Genomic DNA, 20,592 nt, shown 5'->3' with positions numbered 1-20,592 from the left:
TCACCTCCTCTGACATGAGGACCGTCCCCTGTCCACACGCTGGCTGCAGTCCCAAATTTGAGAGGTGTCTGTCGGGGAGAAGACACAGGAAGCAGACCTGAGAATAAGTCCCTGCCTCCGCTGTGGCCTGAGGATGTACTCAGGACGTTCTCAAGGGACCCAGGAGCCCCAGGGGCAGGGCTTAGGGAGGGGCCTGCGGCCACTCGCCAGACAGCTCCTGGGCTGGACAGGGCCAGGGAGAAGCCAGGATCCATGGGTTGCTGCCAGGGCCAGGTCCCAAGTGAGCAGCCCTTCCACCCCGTCTCCGGCAGGTCCCAAGATGGTGGCTGTGCAGAATTACCTCGGCAACCCTGCCCCTCCTGGGAAGCCCGTGTTGACCTTCCAGACGGGCGACGTGATCGAGCTGCTGCGGGGTGACCCCGAGTCCCAGTGGTGGGAGGTGGGTCCTGGGCCCTGGAGCCCAGCTCCTCCCCCTGCTCCCAGGGTGAAGGTCAGGGCCATGCAGAGGGTGGCTAGTTAGCAGGGCCTCTGCTAACGCCTCCCCCCCATGGCTCTTCCTGGGGGCATTGCTCTCACATGGTGGGGCCCTCCTGCTGATGTCCATGGCCTCCCAAAGCTCTGGCCTGGCTGTGTCTGAAGTGCCTCCTCCCTGTGCTGCCCTGGGCCGGCCAGCAGCCCTGGGTCGTGCTGTGGGGTGACCAGGCCCCGTGCCTGGCCCTGCCCTCCGCTTCGCCCCAGGAAGCCCTCTGGCGAAGAGCTCTACGCAGCCAGAGAAAGGTCCTGTGGTGTGGCTCCTGCTCCCTTCTCAGGGCCCACAAACGAGGGGCCCGTGGCACCCACCCTCAGGGCTTCTCCTGAGCCCCAGTGCCCACGGGACAGCTCTAGACACGGGGCCCGGCTGCATGGGCACCAGAGGAGCTGCAGTCCTTGTCCCCACAGCTTCCTGGCCTGTGTTCAGTTACAGTAGTCATGGAACTGAGGCCCAAAGGGTGCCCAAGGGGTCTCTGCTCCCTGCCAGCCACCCTGTTCCTCCCCAGGTGGCCTTGGAGGGACACCGGCATGCCGGGCCCCACCTGTAACACAGGTCACCCCTCGCTTCCCCACTCGGCCACTACAAGGTCACCTGAGGTCACAGTGGCCACGAGGCTCATCTTGGACCAGGGCCTGTGTTCACCTGGAATGACCCCTGTCCCCTGGTCTCTCCGTCCAGGGCCGGCTGGTGCACAGCAGGAAGTCAGGGTGCTTCCCCAGCTCATCTGTGAAGCCCTGCCCTGTGGACGGAAGGGTGAGTCCCCTCCTCTGGTCACTTCCAGAGACAGTGGCTAGGGTGCAGAGGGCTCCAGGGTGCCTCAGTGTTAGGAGTATCTATGGTAGGGGAGGACGGGTGTCACCAACTCACTAGGTGGCGGGGGGCAGGCCTGGCCCTCCCCAAGCCTCAGGTTCCCCATCTGTGTGGTCCATGGGGCCAAAGCTGAGGAGTGGTCTCTGAGGCCTCCAGCCTGTATCCCCGAGAGGCTGGGTGGAGCTCTGGCAGGGGCCATAGCCCCCACAGCACAGCCCACCACCACAGCTCAAGTGTCCCTGTACCCCTGCTGGCCACCTGCTTCCCTCTCAGGGTGAGGTGCGCTGCTGGGTGGTGGCTCCCCATTCACGGCTGGGAATCTGTCGTTTCACTATCCTGAGCTTCTGTGCGGTGATGGAGTCCAGCCATGTCCTTGGGGACCTCAGAGGCCAGGGCCACTGGGCTAAGTTCACAGATGGTCCTGGTCCAGTGCGACAGTGCTGGGCGTGGGGTTGGGCCACTGACAGCAAGCCCCAGTCCCCAGTCTGTGGCAGGCCCTGGTGGGACATCAACCCGTGTGTGCTCTGCCCCCAGCCGCCCGTCAGCCGGCCACCTTCCCGGGAGATCGACTACACCGTGTACCCCTGGTGAGTGGGTGGTGGGCTCGAAGATCCGGTGGGGGTGGAGGCTGCCTTCACCCTGTGGGGAGGGAGGAAGACCTGCTCCTGGCACCGTCAGGGGAGCTGCCTTCCCAGTCAGGCTGTGCTCGGTGAGAACGGCGAGGTGGGTGTGTGGAAGCGGGTGCCCCTCTGGATAGACTTGGGGGCACCTGAGCCTCGGCTTGTGACCCTGCTGTGCTGTTGGCAGCCTAGAGGAAGGTCCAGCCCTGTGGACTTGTGGCCCTGGTGCTGTTGTCCCCCACGGTGATGGGGGGCCTGGGGCACAGTGGTTTCTGCCCTGGCAGCAGCTGCTCCTTGATTTCACTTTGGGGCTCATCCCTGGGGCCTTGGACCTGGCCCCTCACTGTTGGCTGCCCCAAACCCCTCACCACAGGTGGTGCAGGTGGTGGACAGGTGCTCCGAGGGCTTTCGCTTGGTGGAGAAGCAAACAGAAATGTCACTTTTTAATGCTGACCGCCTGGTGACATGGTTGGGGAGTTCCCACCTGCCTGGCAAGCAGTGGGGAGCTCGCCTTGGGCTGTGCTTCGTCTCAGTAGAGGCACAAGGCATGGTCCCAGCCTACCCAGAGCCCCCCGGGTGCAGACTCTGGTCACCCCCCAGCAGTCCTAGGACCCCGTAAGCCATCACTGCTTCTTTCTGAGTAGTGAAAATGGTTTTTGGAAGAAGTGACTGGGTGAATGGCGTAGGGTGGGTGCCTCCTGTGGCCCTGGGTCTGAGGAGCAGAGAGGCCATGGGGCTCCCTCCCCGCCCCTCCGCTGTCTGCTGGGCTCACAGTGCTGGGCTGCCGTCTTGAAGGTTCGAGATGGGGAACGGCTGGCTGCATGCGTACTCAGGGCCAGTGCCCTCTGCACCGGCCACAGCTCTCGGCCCCCGCTCCAGGTTTGCTGGCAACATGGAGAGGCAGCAGACGGACAGCCTGCTCAAGGCCCACGCCAGTGGCACCTACCTCATCAGGGAGCGGCCTGCCGAGGCCGAGCGCTTCGCCATAAGCATCAAGTGAGTGGCAGCCTCCCTCTGAACCGTGGCCCCTGGCCTCTCATGACCTGGGCCTCTCGGGGTTGGGGACGCCGTCTTAGGTTGCCTGAACTAAGTAAGACCCTTGAGATGACCCGGAAATGAGAATACACGCTGGGCGCCAGTGTCACCTGCCCAGCCACCCAGGAGGGCTGGCTGGACATTTTCAGGAGCAGGTGGGGAGGTGTGCTCAGGTCCTGCCTGCAGCCCTCAGTGGCTCAGACGGGATGGGATTGTCATGGGTTGTGGCACCTGGGAGCCCTCAAAGAACTCCTCCTATGGTGACAGTGACCTTGTAGCTTCAGCTAATAGACCCAGATGGAGATCCGGGTGTCTTCATGGGGCTGTGGTCAGACTCGGGTAGTTTGTCCTGCTTGGTATAGGATCCTCATGGACAGGACAGGCCACAGGCCAGTGACTAGGAGTATCTAGTCTGCCATGACCTGGGATCTAGAGCCCTAAGCAGTGGCTTGTGTCCAAAAAGAGCACCTTTGGTCTACTGGGTGGGTGCTGGGCAAGCCAGGCCCCCATAACCTGTCCCCTGGCTGGTGCAGCAGATCAAATCAACTCCAATGCCAAGTGACCCGCAGAGAAGATTTTCTGAATGGGGCAAGTGCACCTCGTGGCCATAGGGCAGGTGTGGGCCAGGCTCGGCGGGAACCCCCAGGTCCTGCACTCTCTGATCCCGCCCCTCCCAGCCTTCCTTCTCCGCTCTGAGCACAGGCTTCCTGTGTCTGCACTCACAGCAGCCCAACTGTGCTGCCCAGGCTTCCTGTGTCTGCACTCACAGCAGCCCAACTGGCCTGAGCACCAGCAGACAGCTGTCACATGTGTTTGAATCCCAGGAGAAGGGCAGGTTGGCCCCCAGCACACAGGGCCAGGGTCCCACTGCACAGGACAGCTGCTGAGGGGCACCTGGGGTGGGAGCACTGGAGGCAGGCGTCTGGGGAGCTAGAGGGGTCTAGAAGTGAGAATGAGGCCTCAGAGTCCTCCCACTTCAGGCAGGACAGGCACTACCATGACCCATCGCCTTCCCAGGAGGCCCCACAGATTTTGTTTGCAGCCTGCCACAAGTGCTCTAGCTCTAGAGTACAGAGAGCGAGTGGCCAGTGTCTGCTGGGATATCAGTTGAGGGGACCTGGTGGCCTTGGAAAGATCTGCTCTCTGCAGAGTTTATGTCCACTGCTGGGAACACCTAGGAGTATGAAGCACCGTTCAGGGCTAGCCTCCACAGCTCTGGGGAACAACCATGTGTGTCCAGCATTAGGTCTGTGGTCCAGGCAGAGCAATGAAAGGCAGGGCTCTTGTCCCTGTAAGAATACCAGGGGCGCCTCGTATGTGTGGCCTGAGAGCACCTGAGCGCCATCAGACAGCCCAGTCTGGGACTGGGGGTGGGGTGGGCTTGCTCACAGCCCTGTGAAGTCCAGGGACACACAGAGAGGGTCTCTGCAGAGGCCTGGAGCAGGAGCCTGGCTGGCTGAACGCTCATTTGCATAGCCGCTGTTTTTTGCTGGTTCCGGGTGTCAAACCGACCTAGCATTCCGGGACCTGCCCCCAGACGGGGTATGCTCCTTTCCTCACATCAGGCTGGGTGGAGGCGCACCCAGGGAGACTCAGCCTGGTGCTTACTGGTTGAGGATTCCTGCATCATGGTCACCAGGGTGCTGGCTTCAGTTGCATTCCTGGGACATCTCTGGCTCTGGTGTCAGATGCTGTAGGCTGGGGTGGTATCTGGGGATGACTACGGGGAGGCTCTACTACAGGTAGGTTACGCTCAAACTGAGTCCTGCAGCTGGTGGGGTGAGGAGGTGGCCAGGCCTCTGACTGGCTTGTGCTTAGCTCCTCTGGACAGCAGCTGGAGGAGTTAGGAGCTGATGTCAGGGCTGGGCCCAGCTGCTTCCCGGGAGGAGGAGGGTGCTCCCCGTGCCCAGAGCTGATGAGCAAAAGCCCAAGAAGAGGTGGCAGCAGGCTGGAGAGTGGGGAGCCCCCGAGAAGCTGGTGGCATGGGTTGCCCTCAGGTGTGGGCTCTACTGGGCAGAGAGGGCAGGTAGACCAGCCCAGGAATCTGCTGAGGCCCAAGAGGGATGGGGCGGGGTGTGAAGGTGAGGAGAAGCAGCCGCAGCAGCAATGTGGGGCAAGGGTGGGGTCTCCACTCCAGTAAACGTGGAGCAGGTTGGACACCTAAGGGCCACAGGCCTCTTGCAGTGACCACTGGGCCCCTGCATTTGCCCAGGTTCAACGATGAGGTGAAGCACATCAAAGTGGTGGAGAAGGACAACTGGATTCACATCACAGAAGCTAAGAAGTTCGAAAGCCTCTTGGTATGTGCGTCCCTAGCTCCTGCCGCTCCTGACCCAGCCATGGGGCCGGGTGGCCCCGCATGCCTTCCCTGCTGGCCACCCCCATCCCACACCCTTCTCCTTGGGAGGAGTGATCCCCCCAGTGTGGGCAAGACTCAGGGAAGTCTTCCTGTGAGAGCAGGAACTGGCCTCCTGTAGCTCCTCCCCAGCCACCCCACCTCCTCAGGGCCGAGGCCACCAGAGCCCAGACAGGACGAGGTCCTTCCTCAGAGGGTCCCTTCTTGGTCATAAACGTTGCGTATTGGGACTGGCGAGGACAGTGAGCTCTTCCTCCCTCTGTGCACAGTCGGAGTGTCTGCTCCCAGCCCCCAAACAAGACCCGCTGTGGCCCTCGGGGTGAGTCCCTGGAGCCCCCAGCCTGGCACAGGAGGTTCGCACAGGTCTTGTAGAAGCTGACCTGCTGGCCATGCTGTACCGAGCTCGGACTCTCAAGGTCCGGAGCGTTTGACATGGACAGATCCTCCCCAGCTGGTCCTCACATCTGCTGTGTCTCTGGAAGCTTCCCCGAGCTGGGCCCGTGGTGGCCAGTGTCCCCCTCTGTGAAGGCTATGGGCAGCAGCCATGTTGCCCAGCCTGGGCCTTCCTCCACATCATTCCTTTGGCAGTGTCCTTACTTGCTGGTCCAGAGGTCTCCAAGACACTGACCTCACACCGTGGTCTGGGCTAGGGAGCGAGGAGCAGGGCGTTCTGGGGGCCAGAGAGGAACATTCCCCCCATGTGAACCTGAGGGGGTGGGGCGGCCAGGCCACCTGGAGGCAGTGGCCACGTCAGTGTGAATCCCTGCAGGAGCTGGTGGAGTACTACCAGGGCCACTCTCTCAAGGAGAGCTTCAAGCAGCTGGACACCACGCTCAAATACCCCTACAAGTCCCGGGAGCGCGCTGCCTCCAGGACCTCCAGCCGGTCCCCAGGTAATGTCCTTGTGTGGAAGCGACCACTCTGGCTGCTTCCAGGGCCCAGGTCCTCACTGCCCACCTGCCCTCAGGAGTCCACCCCTAGAGCCTGGCCCAGGCCCGCCATTGCCCTACTCTGCCGGCCTGTGGCCCCCTCCCCTTCCATGTGGCAGACGGGGACCCCATGCCTGTGCTTCCTCCCCTAAGGACAATGCAGGAGGTCCAGGCAGAGACCCCCTGCACTCGAGAGAGACCTCTGACAGAACAGGGTGGCCGCCTGTCCTCAGGTCCCTCGCTGGCCTTGCCGTGGGAGGTTGCCTGTCTGTAGATGGGACTCTGAGGCCCGGAACTGGGAAGTGACCTGCATCAGGCCACTCAGAACTAGGAGCAGGGCAGAGCTACCCCAAGTGGCCCCCGTCCTCCAGCCTGCGGGGACCTGCAGCCATGAGTCCCCCAGGCAGAGCAGGGGAGGGGCCATGGGCCCTTCGTGAGCCTGGGCTGTGTGCCAGGTGGGGGCAGCAGCCTGCGGGAGGGGTGCGGTGGCTCCGGAGGGCACGGTGGAGCCGTGCTGCCCCCCTCTCACGCATCTCTGTCTCCGCAGCCTCCTGTGCCTCCTTCAGCTTTTCCTCTCTCAGTCCTCAGGGCCCCTCTGCCCCCTTCTGGTCAGGTACCGCTGCTGCGCGGCCCCGGCCTGGCCTGACATCCAGGGTGCAGCCCCGCCTGGGACAAGGAGGAGGGGGACGCTGGGCTGCTGCACCTGAGGACTGGTCAGGCCAGGCCCTGCCCGCCACCCCCCGGCACCCCTGCCTGATTGGCTCTTGTCCTCGATCCTCAGGAGCTTTGCCTCTGGCCAGGGACCAGCCGGCGGCCACGCTGGGTCAGGGTGCACAGGCCCTGCTCCAGGGCTAGGAGGGGCGGTCATGGGACTTGGGCGTGGGGAGGACGGGGTCAAGGTCAGCCCTGACTGCACGGCCTTCCGTGGCCAGAGCCAAAGCCCCTCCCCAGTAGTTATGTGTGTCCCCTCAGTCACCGTCATTGTCACCTGCACCTCAGTTTGCTGGGTTCTGGGCTGAGCTGGTTCGGAGGGTTTCCAGGTTGGCGTGGGCTCTGGAATTGGCCCACACGGGAGCCCTGATGGTCAGAGCAAGGGCATTGCCCCTGTCCTAGGAGGGTGCTTGTTGCCCAGGACTGCTGTCTGGCCCAGGTGGTGGCAGCTTCCACCCTCTGCTCGTGTGAGGACTCAGGCATGCCTGTGACCAGACCCACAGAGGAGCAACAGAGCCTTTCTGGGCACAGGGCCGGGCATGGGGCACGGAGTAGGGGAGACCCAGCTCAGCCCGAGGGCCTCCCAGCCCTGTCTGGACCCCTCCTGCAGCTGTGTGACGGCGCCCTGTCCCCAACAGTGTTTACTCCCCGGGTCATCGGCACGGCTGTGGCCAGGTACAACTTTGCTGCGCGGGACATGCGGGAGCTCTCTCTGCGGGAGGGCGACGTGGTGAAGATCTACAGCCGCATAGGTGGGGACCAGGGCTGGTGGAAAGGCGAGACAAACGGACGGGTGAGCCTCCCCTCCCCACAGACCTCACACAGTCGTCCCTGGGCGTCCCTGGACGTCAGGGAGGTGGGCCTTCAACACAGGCCTGGTGGGGGACTAGCCTCCCCACAGCTACATGGTACCCAGCCCTGTGCCAGGCAGCCCCAACCACCATCTCCCTCCTCACAGCAGCCCAGAAGGCTGGTGTCCCCGGGAAAACTGAGCCTCCAGAGTTTCCCCTGGCCCCAGGTCTATTGGATCCAGCCCCCGGGCCTCGGGGGCCCACATTGGATCCGGCCTGGCTGCCCTCATGGGTGCTGCAGGGAGCCAGGGATTCCTAGTTTTCAGATCTCTGGCCAGAGCCCAGCTCTGTCTGCAGAGGGGAGGCTGTAGGACTGTGAGTTGGGCCTGGTGTCCTGGCCCACCCACCACCACTTTCTAAGGCCCCGTTCATGCCCTACACGCACCACATCCCCCATCGGTTTACCCTTCCCCGCGCCACATGGGCCTGGTGACTTCTCCTCCTGTAGACCCTAAGATTCTGCAAAGCCCACAGCCCCATCTGGAGCCCCTGGCTTTGTCCCAGGTCTCTGAGCATCTTCATCAGGGGACAAGAGCATCACGTGCTACTGATAGGAAAAGCCCTACCTTTCAGGAGACTGCAGCCACCCACAGGCCAGCAGGCTGGACTCAGGGCCAGTCTTGGCTCCTCTGCTGACTGTTCCATCACTGAGAGGTGGTCTGCCTGTGCCCCTGAACCACCCTTCAGAAGGGTGAAGGCTGCTGAGACCTAGGTGTCGACCTGGAGGGTGCAGGCCACTAGCTCTCAGTGGAAGCAGCCGGGGCAGGACAGCACACACCTGGGTCCTCACCAGGTCCAGCTGGTTTCTGTACAGAGTTAAGTTCAGAATCCCTGATTTGAACTTTGCTAGATAACACCAGTCCACTCGACCCTGCTGTCATTGTCAATGTCCCTTTTTACCCCTGACAGTTCTTGCAAAGTCTGCTCTGCTGATTGACAGCAGCTCTGCTTGGCTTCCTGTTTTCTGTGGCAAGCTCTCTCCTTCTCTGCAACTTTCAACTTTTCTCCTCTTTATATGTGAGATGGGTTTCTCGTAAGCATTTGGGATTTATTAAAAGCCAGTCTGATCTGACAGTCTTTTTAATCAGCACATGTGATCCATTTATGTTTAATGTAATTACTGGGGTGTTTGGGTACCAACCAGTCACCTGCCTGCTCCATCTCTTCCTCCTCCTCCTCCTCCTCCTCCTCCCATTCTCCCCCTTTCTCCTCCTCCTCCTCCTCCTCCTCCCGTCCTCCCCTTCCTCCTCCCTCTCTTCTCCTTCTTCATTTTTAGTTGTCAATGGGCACCTTTATTTATTTATTTTTATGTGGTGCTGAGGATCGCACCTCGTGCTTCTTACGTGAGAAGCAAGCGTCCCCCACTGAGCTCAGTTCAACCTTCTTCTTTCTTGATGGCTCCTGGATTAACCAGCATTTTTCTCCGTTTGTCAGTCATGGGCTCCCTGAGGTCACAGCAGCATCTCGACTGCTGAGAGCCCCTGGATTGAGCATTTTCCCTGCTCCAGAGGCCACATGAGGAACCCACCACCTGTATTGTTCGTTATCCTCCAGACTCAGGTTCAGGTGTACCCTAGTCTGTGTCCTTTTTCGTTTAGAGTGAACTGCAGACATGACCGTCCTTGACCCCTATTTCCTAAGGCCAGGCACGCCCCCCTTGGATGTAACACAGCGATCTAACGTTCAGTCCATTTTCAAATGTGACTGTTGTCCCAGTGACGTCTCTTCCAGTTCTTGGTTCTTGGTCCTGGATCCACTCCCAGGTTCTAGATGGCATTACTTGTCAGGACCCATAATCTGGAACATTCCTCAGCCTCTCTTTCCTTATAGGACTTGGACACTTTTTGAAGAATTTGGGCCAGTTATTCTTTCAGAATACCCTACAGTCTAGGTTTACGTGACGTTTCTTCAAGGTTTGGGTGTGGACACCATAGGGAGGGTGCCGCTCTTAGGGCTAGGTGCCGTAGCACATGGTGACGTTTCCCTTGTGACTTGTGACACGATTGCTTGCTCGGTTAGGGTGTACCTGCCACGCTCCTCTGTTGTGAAGTCACCTCCCTCCGTAGGCCCGTGATTTTCAGGGTGATTCAGTTGGCCCTTGTGCAGGGGTCTATATCCATGGGGTCAGCCAACCATGAATCAGAGAGGTGCATATTTTTTAAAAATGTTTATTTTTTAGTTGTAGCTGGACACAATACCTTTATTTATTTCTATGTGGTGCTGAGGATGGAACCCAGGGCCTCGCTCGTGCTAGGTGGGTGCTCTACTGATGAGTCACAGTCCCAGCCTGAGAGGGTATTTTTAAACTTGCATCTCTGTTGAGCTCGTAGGGACCTCACTTTTTTGTCCTTTGGCTCCAGCAGTGCATTCTACGGCCATCTACGCAGCACCTGCCCAGTACTAGGTATTAGAGTACATCCCCAGGTGGTTTAGTGCATGGGGGGCTGCGGTAGGTGATGGGCGTGGACACCCCATTGCATATGAGACTTGAGGGGCTGCAGGTTTTCCTATCTGAGGGGTCCTGGAACCAGTAACCAGGGACAGCCACACTCAGGTCGGGACAACATGTTTTCCTCGAGGGTCCGATTCTTTTCTGCCTGCAGACCCTCTGAAGCCAATTAGGGCCGGTGGGTTTCCAGTTGCTCTGTTGTGGGACAGGCCGCTCAGAAACACCGACTCCCAGTTTGGTCCAAATGGAAGAGTCTTTATTCTGCCCAGCCAGGGCTGCTCCTCAGGACCGAGTTGTCCCTGCAGAAAACAGCCTGGAACCTCCACCTTTTTGTGTATTTAAAGACAAAAACCACACGCGGGTTGACAGAGCCGAGGGCAAGCAGGGCACTGGAGCAGCAGTGAGCGAGACAGTGCCGGGGGTACACCCGTGTCTCCCTTGGGACTCTCCAGGTCGAGTACAATTAGAGTAGTCACTAATGTCTGGACAGTCTCTGACAGGGTACGACGTTACATGCACAAGAATGGCCATTTTGTGGTGCCACGTGTGCTCTGCTAGGTAACTACAGATGGGTACAGAGGCCGGGCTTTCCCGTGGGAGAAGCATTTCTTACATGACATGGAGTCTCAGGGTGAAGTGGAGTCTGGTCATTGTCCACGTAGCCCGGCCCATAACAGCTCTTTGGAGCCCCCAGCCCTCGGCCTCTCTGCCAGGCCCCTCTGAGTGGTCCAGGCTGAGAAGCTGGCTCTGAAGCACCCTCTCCCCGTGTCTCTTTCAGATCGGCTGGTTCCCTTCGACATACGTGGAAGAGGAGGGTGTCCAGTGAGGAGGAGAGCGCGGACAGGACCTGGGATGCTCATGGAGAGCCCCCGGCCTGCAGTCCATCTCGGCCCCTCGGTGGCTCCCGGGGGCACACCTCCAGCCTTCCAGTCGCCGGCAGCCCATGGGGTGGGGAGGGTGTTCAGAACCCTAACATCAGGCCGTTCCGCCACCCCTGTCCCTGGGCACCCATCCCTGGGTCTGCTCCTTGTACATAGAGGAAACCGGGGTGAGCCCCACCCAGACTGTGGGGGAGGGGCGCGTGGCATCACAAGCCTGGCTCTGGTGACAGCTGAGTCCAGAAGGGTGCCCTGTGCCTTCTGGCTGAGATGTGTTCAGGAGCTTAGGATCAAATAGCAGACGGTGTCCCAGGGGAGCTGGGGACAGCACAGGGACCCACTGGTCTGGTGCTCAGCCCCTGGGCTGGCCCTCCTGCTTCTCTGCTGCTGTCAGGGCCTCAGGCTGTGGAGGAGGAGGCCCAGGGCCGGGCTGCTTGCTGTGGCCTTGCTCAGCTCGGCTGTGCTGGGGTACGGGGGAGAGCGCACACGTGTGACCCTGTCACAGGGCTCCGGGACTGTCCCCGACTTCCTCGCTTCCCCGTGAGGCCCACCGAGGCCCTACTGTCAGGGCCCTCTCTTGGAGGGCTTAGGAGTGATGACGTTGCTGTCCCCACCCCTAGTCAGTGGTACTGCTCTTTTCCTCCCGAGAGCCTTTCCTGGGTCCTGGGGTCCAGGGCTGCCCTGCCCCGCCCTGCTGCCAGGCACTCGTCTTCCGTAAACCCCAAAGGGAGGGAGAGAATGATGCCCCTCCCTGGGCCCCTGCTGCCCACCTTCCTCTCCAGAGGGACCCACTGGGCCTCCTGCACCCTGTACCGTGGCCCCGGGCCCACCAGCCTTTGCACAGACGTCCTCCTGGCCTTTGGTGGGTCTGCCTCCAGGGGCTCCTGCAGCCCTCCTGGGCCTGTGGCCAGCCTGAATAAGTGCTCTTGGGGTGACTCTCCCTCCTCCCTCCTTTTGGTGTCTCCTGGCCTTTGACCTCTGGCTGGCTCGGCCAGACCTGGTTTCTCTACCCTGACATTTGTGAGACCCACGACCCTGGCCCCTCCCAGATCCCACCAAAGCTTCTGGTGAGACCTGGGTTTCCCGCTGCCCCTTCTGCCCTAGGTCAGCTGCAGAGCATGAGTGGGGGGGTGTGGGAGGCCGTCCACTGGGGGCTGGGCCCTCCTGGGGGAGCCAGCTGAGGTCACCCCGGGCTCAGTGCACCTACCCAGCCTCCTGGAGGGTCAGGAAGTCCGGAGCAGCAGGAAAGAATTCCGCGGAGAAGGCCTGAGAGGGGGGGAAGCAGGGCCTGGGCAGGGAGGTGGCCTTGGCGCACCTGAGCCCCCGTGCAGCGGGGCCACCCAGCACTTGGCGCAGACCTGTCGCAGCCAGCCCGGATGGCAGGGAGACCCCAGCCCCTCTGTGTTTACCGTTGTCCGTTCTTGTGGTCTGGTTTGGGGTTTTTGTTGTGTTACGTTTGGTCTGTTTGTTTTTTAAGGGGAAAAAAGTTTGTAATTATTTCATCCAAATCTCCTATTAGTATCTGTGAATAAGGAAGAGATTTTATAATAGCAAGAAAATGATGTATATTTTAGTTGGTCGCCGAACAGGTCATCCTGAAAACGAAGGACACTGAGAACAGATGACCTGGAGCCCTGGTTTCTGTGAATGTTGGCATCTGTTTGGTTTGGTCTGCGCTATACCAGGGAGGGTGGCTGGAGGCCGGGCAGTCCCGGAGGTGGATGCCTCTGGAGTGGCTGGGGACCAGGCCTGAGGCCAGCTGTGAACACTGGAGCCTGACACATGAGTCAGGGATCTGGGGTCCCTCGGCCACAGAGACCCCAAAGGGAACACAAACTGTACATTTGCCACTGGGTTTTTTCAGACCACAGTTTTTACTGCAAATAAACCTAAGTTCTTTTCTGCAGTGGTTATTAGCCTTTTGTGCCTGGGGGAGGAGGGAGTGGCCAGCTTCCTCCCCAGTCCAGCAGGGTCTGCTTGGCCCGAAGCCTGGAGGCCAGCTAGCACCTCTCCAGCTGGTGCAGTGTCCTGTGGAGCCCACCAGGTGGCCGCGTGCACCACTGTCTTCCTGTGAGGATGGGATTCAGACCTCGGGCCTGCCCCTTACCTCCAGGCCTTGCTTTTTTATGGAGTGAAAGTAGTGCTCCTCACCCAGGCGAGTCCTGTGGTGTATGACAGAAACCCAGGCAACCAGACTTCGCACCTCCCCTGCCATCAGGAGCCCAGGCTCCTCCCTCCCGGCCCCCACCCCCACCCCAGGTCTCCCATCCTCAGCCCATGTTTCCCTCCTCACAGTGGCCTCGTGGTCTATCATGGCTGCTGGAGCTCCTGCTGATGGGGCTCTGGGAGGAAGCAGAGGTCTCTATGGCTCTGTAGCCGGTGCCTGATGACAGGGGCACTCCTGGCTCTGGTGTGACTGGAAAATGCAGAGTCCAAGCTGAGCACCTAGCTTGAACATGGGGTCCTGTTACTAAGGAGATGGCAGCGAGGCCAGAGGGTGGGCACCCAGCAGCCCTTGCTGTGGCCTAGCTCATGGTCACTGAGTGAGCCCGGGGGCTCAGTAGGTGTCAGTTCTTGTTGCAAACCAGGGGAGGGTCTTCCCTCTGCCCGTCCAGTCCCTGGGTCACAGGACCCCAGCCTGAGCAGCTGTCCCTCCCTAACCACGGGTTCAGAGGCCAGGTCCAGTCTCCCAGTGGCCCTCTGTGCATTTCCTCTGTGCAACGTCTTGGTCGGCTGGGCTGCGGTGGCCGCTCCAGGCTCCAGCCTGAGCAGGAAGCCTCGTTCCTCTGGGTTCTGGAGGCCCAAGTCCAAGGTCAGGATGCGTGGGTCTGGCAGAGGGCTCCCTCTCGCCGTGACCTCACTGGCCTCTCCTTGCTGCGTCCCTCCCCAGGAGAACCCAGTCCTGTTGGAGTCTAGCCTCTGCCTCCTTAACTGCCCCTCCTTGAGGAATTGCACCTGAGGTGTGCTGGGAGTGGGCTTCCACACACAGACTGTGGTGTGCACTTTCAGCCTGTTCACACCTCGCAGTGCACACGCCCTCGTGTCACACCCAGGCTCCCGCAGCCCCTGCTGGCCCCTCATTGGAACAGAGTGTCCGCCCCGTAGGCAGAACCTGAACGCCCCTTTGAGGCCGTTTCCCAAGAGGACTCCTCTGGATTTCGCCTGCCCGTGAGCAGCCCGCACCTTCCCGCTCCCTGCACCCACGGAGGACACCCTGGCCTCTTCAGCTGGGCCAGGGATGAGCTTGTGGCCCCGGGTGGGCGGTCAGCATCCTCGCCTGGGACTGATGGTGAGACCACCAGGAGCTCGGGGGGCTGGGCTGAAGCCTGGGTTGTAGGGGCTCAGCCCCAGGACGGGGCAGCAGGCAGGAGGACGGGGCTGCCCCAGCCATTGTTCACAGCCGCCCTTCTTCCTTGCTGCCAGCACCTGCCCTCCCAGGCCAGCTATGGTGGGCGCCTGTGGCCACCAAGGGTCACTCTTGAATCGACTGGTGTGGTGCAGAAACCCAGCCTCATGCAGGGGCAGGGTGGCCTGAGGAGGCTCCGGGTTCCCCTGTGTCCCCTCGCCCCCGCCCTCTGGAGGGTGGACATCTATTCATGTGGGAGCGAGCAGTTCCCACCCAGCCCACTCTGGGCTTCTCCTTTATAAACTGTTGAAAAGGTACCAGCTGTGTGTTTGTCACTCTGTCATTTACCTATCACTTGGCTGCCTCACCCAGGCCTCAACACCAAGCAGGACTGCCCAGGCGCAGCCAGGCCCAGCTGGCATGGGGGCCCCTCTACCACTGTCCCCGACTAGGACTCCACACATCACAGAGGTACACAACGTGCATGGTGATGCTGGCAGAATGGGTAGAAAGGCCCTGGGAGCTGAGTCCAGGGCGGCTGTGGGGGCTGGGCCCTGGGGCTGGGCCTGGGCGTCCAGCTCCCTGGGCCTCAGGGCCAGGGCTGCAGAGGCCGAGGGCCAGGGGCCAGGGTTGGCCCTGCTCAGGGAGCTCCCACCTTGCCGAGCAGTAGTTAATGTGTCTAGAGAATAAACCCAAAGTCACAGGCAGGACAAACCTTCAAGGAGCACTTTCGAGTTTCCAGAAGTAAACAACGAGAGACCCAGGGTCAGTTCACGCCCTGTGGTCAGCCCTGGAGTGTGGAGGTAGAGGGGACCCACAGGCGTCCAGGCACAGAGCTGCTTGGGAGCAGAAGAAGCAGGCTGGCCTTCAGCATTGCCTAGTGACATGACACACTGGAGGAAATCAGGGGACACCTACAGTTTCCAGGATGCAAGTGGTCAGCTTCGTCCCACCCAGATCACCCAGGTGAGGCTGCAGACACGCCTCGGGCTGTTCTGTGCCGCTGACAGCCCTCCCCGCCCCAGTCAGCCTCTGTCCAGGCCACTCACAGTGAACTCTCAGGGCCCTTTTCCTTCCCAGACAGCTCTTCTACACCACGGACGTTTACATCTCAGTGTCCGGGCTTAATCTCAGGTTAGACACAACCAAAGAAAGAATTACTGACCTGGCCAGCATGGTAACGCATGCCTGTAACTCAGTGGCTTGGGAGGCTGAGGCAGAAGGATTGCAAGTTTGAGGACAGCCTCAGCAATTTAATGAGACCATCAGCAACTTAGCAAGAGCCTGTCTCAAAATAAAAAAGGCTGGGGATGTGGCTCAGTGGTGAAGCACCCCTGGGTTTGATCCCCAGTACTCCCCCTCCCCAACCAAATTACTGAACTGGAAAATGGTACTGATGAAACCCCTGACTCTGCAGAGATCAAGCGGGTACGAGGAGGAGGGTGTGGAGCTCCCACAGACTCTAGGCGGAGGCAGAGTGGAAGAGCTGGCATCCAAGGGCACTGGCTGGCTGTCCTCCAGGAAGGGCAAATAGAAATGCAGATCCTGAGCCGTCCTGGTGAAGCCACAGGGCACTGAAGACAGTTCTGAGAGCAGCCAGAGACCAAAAGGTCACCCCGACTGAAACCAGTCCACAGGGATGCTCCACGGCAGCCATGGCCTCTGGAAGACAACGGGACTGCATCCTCCAAGTATCAACCCAGAAGTTTCCACGGAGGAAAGAATGATTTTCAAAAACAAAGTTTTGCCTTTCGGGCAGGCGAAACCCAGAGGAGTCCTCTTGGGACTATTGCCTTTGTTTTTTAGCAAGAAATGGAAAGTTCAGCTCAACAGACTATCACAGAGGGAAGTGCAGTTATGCCGACTGGTGAGGCCAAGTGGGGGATGGGGGGGTCAGAGCCAACGCCGACAGTGGACATTGAATGGGTTTTACCTGGTGCAACACAGGTACATCCAGGCGTGCCAAGAGTATCACGAACTCAGTGGCAGGGTGATGCACAACACGGTGTGCTCAGGCCACAGAACCCTTGGTTGGTTGGAGGCGGGGAAGGACATTGGCTGATGACCATTAGTTCTCTAGTGCTGTGCAGCAGTCGACATTAAGAATCCCCATAGTGGATCCAGGGTCAAGGCTCAGGCTCCAGGCTGGCCCATGTAGACTCAGGACCCAGGAGACTCAGACACCAGGTCCATCCATGCCTGGCCGGCTCTTGCAGCCCCAGTACCAGGCTGACCTCCACTAATTTAGCTTCTCTGACCCCAGGCCTACCCGAGTGAACCCTGGCATCAGGGTGGCCCCTGTGGACTCAGGACCAGTCTCATGCCTGTGGAACCAAGCACAAGGCCCATCCAGTGCCAGGCCTTGCCCTGTGGACTCAAGCTCAAAGCTCACCCCAGGGAAAGTTTGGACCCATCGACCCGGGAATCAGGCCAGCCCCCAGGCAGTTTCCAGGTACCCCTCCCCACTGCAGACCCAGTCAACAGGCCTACTCCAGTGGAACGAATCTCCAGGTCCACCCCAGAGGACCCAGCCTCCAGGTCCACCCACCCAGTGACCTCAGGACTCCAAGCAGTGTGCCTGTCCATAGATCTCCCAGCTGGCCTGCCCAGAATCTCTGATAAGTGGGCTGATACATGGATTTTCTTGCAGAAGCCAGTGAGCAAAGACCATAGAGGTGCCTATGTCTTCAAATGCTCAGACCCAAACTCAAGGCAACAGGGTGGGAAGGATCAGGGAGACATGATACCTTTAGAGGCATGATACAATTAGGCACCAGTGACTGGCCCTAAGGCAGTGGAGATCTATGAACTTCCTGACAACGAATTCAAAATAATCATCTTAAAGAAGCTCGGCGACCTACCAGGGACACAGGTAATAAATAGGAAAGGGGTGCACAAGTAGAGGGAGAATCCAACAAAGATAAAAACCATAAAAAAGGAACACAACATCCTGGAGCTGAAGAACACGATGACTGAAATGAAAAGTTAAAGAGAGCTTCAACAGCAGACTTACCAGCAAGCTTGAAGCAGGTCGTCTAAGTTTCCTGGTCAGAGGAACCAAAAGAAAAGACATGAAAGAAATCCTTCAGGATGTATGTGGCACCATCACGCAAACCAGTATGCGCATTCTGGGAATCCAGGAGTCCACAAAAAACAAGACCTTTTTTAAAGCAATAATGGCAGATAGTGTCCCAACTCTGGAGTGGGAAATGAATATCCGGATCTCCAAAGTCAAGATAATCCCAAGGGATTAAATGTATATAGTTCAAGTCAGCGAAATCCCAGAACTGGGTACCTATCCAAAGGAAATGCATCAGTGTGTCAGAGAGATCTCTGTGTGCCCAAGTCCATGGTGAGATTGTTCCCAAGGGCCAAGACATGGAGTCAGCCGGTAGATGGGAAGATGTACCACTCCTTAACAGAAGGAAAGCCTGTCATTTGTACAACGTGGATGAACCTGGAGACACGTCAAGTGAAATAAGACAAGTGCTGCGTGGTCTCACTTTTGGTGGATCTAGAACAACTCAGACAAGCAGAAAGTGGATGAGTGGTGGCTGGTGGGGCAGTACTCTTACATGTCCTCACCCCAAGGGAAAACAGCTACGGTTAGGTGAGGGGTGTGTGAGGGGCCCTGCTGGGCTGATGGTCTCACCACACCTTTCTTGTACCAAGACGTCAGGTCGCATGCTGTAAGCACACTGTGCCACCATCGATTACGCCTCAACGAAATGGCAGAGTAGTCAGGGAGGATGAGAGAAGTAGTGAAGACTGTCTAGGAGGACCCCGCCCTCTGTAGGAACCCAGCACCTTCTGCTGGGCCGTAAGGCAGGTGTCAGTGAATTCCCCAGTCACTCAAGTTCTATCAACTGGCTTTTCTCACCACTCCTAAGTCAGGAACCCATAGCAAAAATCATACAAGAAATCTCTGCATGTTTGCAAATGAAAAAACACGCTTCCAAATCATGAATAATCCAAAAAGAAGTTATAATGTAATTGTAAATTTTCAAATTTATTTCTAAATTTTAAATGTGTTGAAATGATAGAAAAGCTTCACATTGAAACATGGAGTCCTGCTGGGCCCACCGGGCAGGCCCTGGGCGGCCTTGCGGCTAGAGCTGCCTAGGAGAGGCATGGGGTGTGTGCTTCCCTTGTGGGCCTGGTCATCCCTCCAGGTTGGGACAATGCCCGAAACACCAGGGTGCATCTCCCCTGAGCATTTACAGACCAGTCATTTACAATGTAATTTTTCCAATTAGAAAGTTTAAAGATGTATTAAATGTGCACAAATTACGGGGCTTTGAAATGATGCTCTTCCTGGTGGCTCTGTCCCATGGCGACTGGTTCTTTGGGGAGCAGTGGTGGTCAGGCAGCTAACACGTCTGGTATCCCTCTCGTGACAAGATTTTACAGCATCCCGGTCAAACCCAGACCCCTCTCCTTCAGTCTCAACTTGGAACATTCATTTTCCTTAATGATTTTACTGCTTCTGGAAGAACCAAACTCTCTCGTGCACCCAGGAGCTGCGGAGGCTCTTTGTTCTCCTGGGTCCCTCTGGATAATTACCCCACACCTGCATCCAAGCCCTTGGGCCCGAGGCAGATGGATGTGAGAGAGACCCCCAGCCTCAATTCTCTGTAGGTCCATAAGAAGGCAAGGCCGGGTGGGTTGGGGTGACCATTGGCCAGCTGGAGGGGATGGACAGCCCATCAGATAAGACGGTCACTCCCCAAATGCTCTAGTGACCCAGGCATAGGACCGTGCTCCTTGATGTCCTGTACAAGCTCCTCGGTGCACGTTGTGGTCTGAGATGGGGCTTCCGCTGCAGGCTCTGATGTCACCTTCCAGCCAGCAGAAAGGAGAAGGGGTGGGAAGAGGGACGCTCTGGCTCCTGGACACCTCTGAAGGTTCTCTCAGACCTCCCACCCATGACAGCTTGGTCATGTGGGGCTTGTTCTGGGTCTTGGTACCACAGAAGGAAGCCTGGCTGGGGAGGGTGGTGAGCAGCAGCCCTGGCCAATACCACTGGCCTCGGGGGCTGCCTGGCCAAGAGAGGGTTCGTCCTCCTCCCAGTGCATCTTGGGATTGACAGCCTCAGTTCCCATGAGGAAGGCATGGAACAGTGCCCTAAAACTTCTTCCTACCTACACTCCTGCACGCCCACACACGCATGTCCGCACACGCACCTCTGCACACCAGCACACCCACACACGGGCACGCCCATACATGCACCTCCGCTCACCAGCCACCTGCACGCCCTCACACCCTCACACTCATGTCCACTCCCCAGCCGCCCGCTCACCGGCACGCTGGCGATCCTTTTTCTGTGCCTCTTTGACAAGCTTACTGTGTTCCTTGAGGCTGTGGCCGCCCTGGAGTGTGGTCTGGGAACGGGTCTGAGAGCCCGGACTGTCAGTTCAGTGGGAGGTCTGGCCTGAGTATCCCTGGGTCCCCTCCTGGTCCAGGGTCCTGCAAGGAAGTAGTACCCACACATGGCCAATGGGCAGTGTCTCCCGCCATGGCTCAGCCTCCTCAGGCCCCCACCCAGCCTGGGTGCTACTGTTCTCACCCTGGCCCCCCAGGAGGCCATTCCAGCTCTGGGACCTCCACACACTGCGACTCCTCCCACCCTCTGTTCGTCCTGAGACCCCCCTTCCCCACTGACTCGCCACCTTCAGAGGTTGGCAGTGGCCCGTGGGTGGGATTGGCAGGGCAGCGTCAGGAATCCCCAGACCCTGGCTGGAATGGCTAAGCACCCAGAGGCCAGTGGACAAACAGACGGGTGGGACCGTGGCCAAAGGGACGATCCCTATGTCCTCTTTCAACAAAGCTTGGGAGTCTGGGTGCTCAGGGGAGGTCTCCAGGGCAAGGGTGGGAGGATACCAAGGGCAGCTTGGGACCCTCCTCGGGCATCTCCCCTGGGCGGCTGGCATGGGAGCTCCAGAGGGGCTGGGTGGTGCTCACGGGTCCTAGAACAGGGCTGAGCCAGGGTCTGCCTGGGCCACTGCTTGTCCTCCCTTCCCTCCAAACACCGTACAGGAAGAGGACCTGCCCCCTGGCCTGGGCACAGCCCTGAGC

The 20,592-nt window shown here is 59.1% G+C and overlaps 1 protein-coding gene across 2 annotated transcripts in view; it reads left to right on the top strand.

Moving 5' to 3' along the window:
- Nucleotides 1–13,047, top strand: part of Vav2 (vav guanine nucleotide exchange factor 2) — a 145,810-nt gene extending 132,763 nt beyond the window's left edge. Inside the window, exons 20-28 of one of the 2 annotated variants that reach the window (XM_026395497.2) lie at nt 312–439; nt 1,211–1,285; nt 1,877–1,929; nt 2,842–2,958; nt 5,210–5,297; nt 6,123–6,246; nt 6,830–6,895; nt 7,632–7,786; nt 11,072–13,047. In XM_026395497.2, coding sequence (XP_026251282.1) covers nt 312–439; nt 1,211–1,285; nt 1,877–1,929; nt 2,842–2,958; nt 5,210–5,297; nt 6,123–6,246; nt 6,830–6,895; nt 7,632–7,786; nt 11,072–11,119 — 854 coding nt within the window. In that variant the 3' untranslated portion in view covers nt 11,120–13,047. The remainder of the gene's footprint in view (nt 1–311; nt 440–1,210; nt 1,286–1,876; nt 1,930–2,841; nt 2,959–5,209; nt 5,298–6,122; nt 6,247–6,829; nt 6,896–7,631; nt 7,787–11,071) is intronic. The other variant, XM_026395499.2, reaches the window with a different exon arrangement.
- The last annotated feature ends 7,545 nt before the right edge of the window (nt 13,048–20,592 follow it).

Source organism: Urocitellus parryii, chromosome 4, assembly GCF_045843805.1.
Source record: "Urocitellus parryii isolate mUroPar1 chromosome 4, mUroPar1.hap1, whole genome shotgun sequence".
Taxonomy (NCBI): Eukaryota; Metazoa; Chordata; class Mammalia; order Rodentia; family Sciuridae; genus Urocitellus; species Urocitellus parryii.
Note: the sequence above shows the minus strand (reverse complement) of the source record. Positions and strands in the feature narration are given on the sequence as shown.